The sequence below is a fragment of the Pundamilia nyererei genome, unplaced genomic scaffold (genome assembly GCF_000239375.1).
Source record: "Pundamilia nyererei isolate P.nyererei 1_Seehausen unplaced genomic scaffold, PunNye1.0 scaffold00024, whole genome shotgun sequence".
Taxonomy (NCBI): Eukaryota; Metazoa; Chordata; class Actinopteri; order Cichliformes; family Cichlidae; genus Pundamilia; species Pundamilia nyererei.
Genome location: NW_005187425.1, coordinates 1,797,085 through 1,800,231, shown reverse-complemented (window position 1 = coordinate 1,800,231; position 3,147 = coordinate 1,797,085). Strand labels below are relative to the sequence as shown.

General features: G+C 37.8%; 1 protein-coding gene across 1 annotated transcript; it reads right to left on the bottom strand.

Moving 5' to 3' along the window:
- Window positions 1-982: 982 nt before the first annotated feature.
- Window positions 983-3,109, bottom strand: sf3b5 (splicing factor 3b, subunit 5). The gene is made up of 2 exons (XM_005727363.1): window positions 2,959-3,109; window positions 983-1,618 (listed from the first exon to the last, which is right to left on the bottom strand). The coding sequence occupies exon 2, from the start codon at window positions 1,590-1,592 to the stop codon at window positions 1,332-1,334; it is 261 nt and encodes an 86-aa protein (XP_005727420.1). The 5' UTR covers window positions 1,593-1,618; window positions 2,959-3,109; the 3' UTR covers window positions 983-1,331.
- Window positions 3,110-3,147: the final 38 nt, after the last annotated feature.

Sequence of the window (3,147 nt, the reverse complement as noted above, 5' to 3'; positions counted from 1 at the left end):
AATTAGAAAACTGGTCAGTTCTGTTTTTGTAGGCTATTTATCACCAAGAATATTCAATCAAGTCATTTTGAGCTCTCTGATTAGGCTTTGGTTGTGTAATACTTTGGAAAACAGCTACATTGAGTGATTAAACATCAGGAAAGGATGTTTGGAGAAACTTGGCTGAATCTGAGCACACACAATGCTCTTGTACACTTCTGCATTCACCCTGGTGATTACAATACTATTGTTCCAATTCTACTGGCAACCATGCATGCTCGTCCTATAACGCGGTTTACAGATAAGGAGGGTGCTTTGCACAATGAGCTGTTTGTTTTTCGCTTCACTTTGTTTTTACAATTTTATTCCATTATAATCAAAGCTGACTTTTCCTTCTTCACAGTGCAAATGCTCCCCCACAAGATCTGCTAGCTTGTTCTCTATCCCCTAGTTCTCTTTGTAAACCGGCTTACCTTTTCATATCTAAATGTTTTTTCCATGACTATGTTTAGTCAAATATCTCCTGTGCACACAGTTTTCTTTTTAATGTGAGTGCCAAAGTACAAAAAAACAAATAAAAAAAACCCTGATTCAGTGGAAACATAAATCCTTCCACCAAGACTCTGAATGACTTGGACATGAGCTGGCTTTCACAGCAACTACTTTCTATCCAACAGAACAGCTACAGGTGGTGTGGGAGTGTAACAGAAAGCACTTTCCCCCTGATGAGCAGATATTCTTTTTGCGCAAATTGTTCTCACTCCCCCTGTTGTGTCACAGGGATGAGCGGTAACCATGCCAAGAAACATTGGAACTGCTGTCCCTTTGTTGCTGCCCAACACTGTCAATACTAAATCAGTTTTTATTGGGTACAAACTTTTTTCCCTGATTTTTTTTTTTTAAACTTACTGTATAAATTACTACATTGTAAATCACAACAGGTCAATGAATCCGAACCATTGACCATTAAATCTAAATTCATGTAAATGCAATCAACAAGTGCTAAAATAGAAAAAGACAAATTTTAATGAAATCAAGAATACATCTCCATCCTTTAATGCAAACACATGCAGATGAAAGTACACCAACTTATACCTGCTTTCTATTATGTCCTCTGGTACATGTTCAGCTGTTAAAGCACTTTCACCTTTAAACAACTGTTCAGAAAACTGTGCTGGGCAAGAAAATATTTTGTTCTGGTCCATATAAAACCAAAAAATGAAAAAGTCTTCTCTTCTATAAGTACACAACGAATCCAGTAATGGTGGAGTCAAACAAGGATGCAGTAGCAGTTTTAGCTGGAATATTTTTTGTTTCTAACAAAAAGCATCCACTGCTCACTCCAGTGTGATCTAGGCATCATCAGGTTTATCTGCTGGTGGTCCACATGGCTGAAGCATCTTCTCCATCAGGTTGAAACGAACACGCGCTTTGCTCTCGTTCTCAGCCACAGCAAAGTAATTCAGTAGGTCAAAATGTCCCATGTAGGAACAGTAGGAATCACGATGCTGATTGACCAGCCATTCCCACTTGCTGGTGTCGGCGTGTCCTGTGCCGATATACTTTGATTGAAGATGCTCCAGCTGACTGTGGATGTTGTAGCGGTCTGTCATTCTTGCTGAGATGAGTCCTGGAGGCTCTAGACAGGGGAAGAGATGAGAAAGAAGTTAGAATATAAATACAAAATAAATAAATTAAAAAAATATATGCAAAGATGGATTACACAATGAGATAACAGGCGATGGGCTATTAATCAAAGTCTGTATTCAATTAGAACTATAGCTTTTAAAGAAATTAATAGAAATGATTGCAACTGTGCTTTTTGTCTTTTAACAAAGGGTGAGGGTTCATATTTTGCCCTATTCTATAAATCCAGTGAATCCCCTTCCTTTGCACTGACACAATTTTGCCTCTCACTAAACACCCAGTGTTCCTTTCAGGTTTTGGCAGGTCAGCTCAACCAAAATGATATAAAGAGAGACTTTTTGGTCATCAAAACGAAAACTAATTCAGCTGTTTGGAATAACTTTGATTTAAAAAAGTGACAAAGAACAAGCAATACATTTTCATCATTGTTTAAAAAGCTCAAAAGTCTTACCAAGTTAAAGAATTGCAAGCTTAATACTGAGCTAAAACAACCATGATTATTGTGTTACAGTATTTTTATCCCTTATCCCACATATTGAGACTGTGTCCCACATTTTCACTGGCTCTGGTTTTCCAAATATAACACAGACAGTTTTCTAAGGTCTGGTTTTCATCCAGTGGTTGTTAAGAAATAGGAAGAGGCTGTCACCATCGATGAAGTGCAGATAAAGGTCCGATTTAGACTTCTGTGGGCATTCTTTTTAACGTCTACGACACAACCTACGTAAGTCGCCGACCTCGTTGCTGTCATTGTGAATTTTGTTTTAGTAACAGTGTGGTCGTGTCCTGATGTTTTATATTTATTGCCAGCCATGGTAGAAACAAAGGCTCGTTTTCTTTACCATCCGTTGTGCTTCTGAGTAACGTCACATACCAAAAGCCGATTGATTCGGAGCCAAAATAAACACAATTTTAACCCGTTTAAGGGCTTGAAAGTATAGGGACCCATGAATGAAACGCTATCTAACAGCAACAGCACATGTGGACATCAGAAGAAACGTGCAGCTAAAAAGGAGACGTTCAGACGGAGAAGTTCAGTCATGTAACCTGAATATTTTTCTTGTATTTTGTATTTACGAGTCAAGCAATGCCACAACAAATGTTAACCCGATGAGTGATTATACTACTCTGAAGCAATTCAAACTTTATTTAAATTTGAAGTAAAAAGATTTCTATGTAAACAGAGAAATTCCTGCTAATGCTAATGTGAGGCTAATTAGCCAGTGTTAGCCTGTTCACCGTATCTGTCAACTGCTCTCTAAATGTTCCTTTTAAAGTTAATATAATAACAAGGAAGACATATTTTAAGGTGAAAATAGAAAGGATACTTACATAAAATGTCAGGAATTCAAACACGAAGGTAGGAGATGTAAATAAATTACACGACCGTCTCCTACTCAACACAGCACCACGGAGCGATCACTTCCGGTTGGTTCGCCCAGTAAAATGAACCGGAAAGGAACACAGACTGTAAACTCTGCGTTTCTCGTGTACATCTTAAATCTTAATTATATATATATA

What these genes read in the sequence shown, in the direction of transcription:
- sf3b5 (XM_005727363.1), bottom strand. Translation starts at nt 1,592, where the DNA reads ATGACAGACCGCTACAACATCCACAGTCAGCTGGAGCATCTTCAATCA.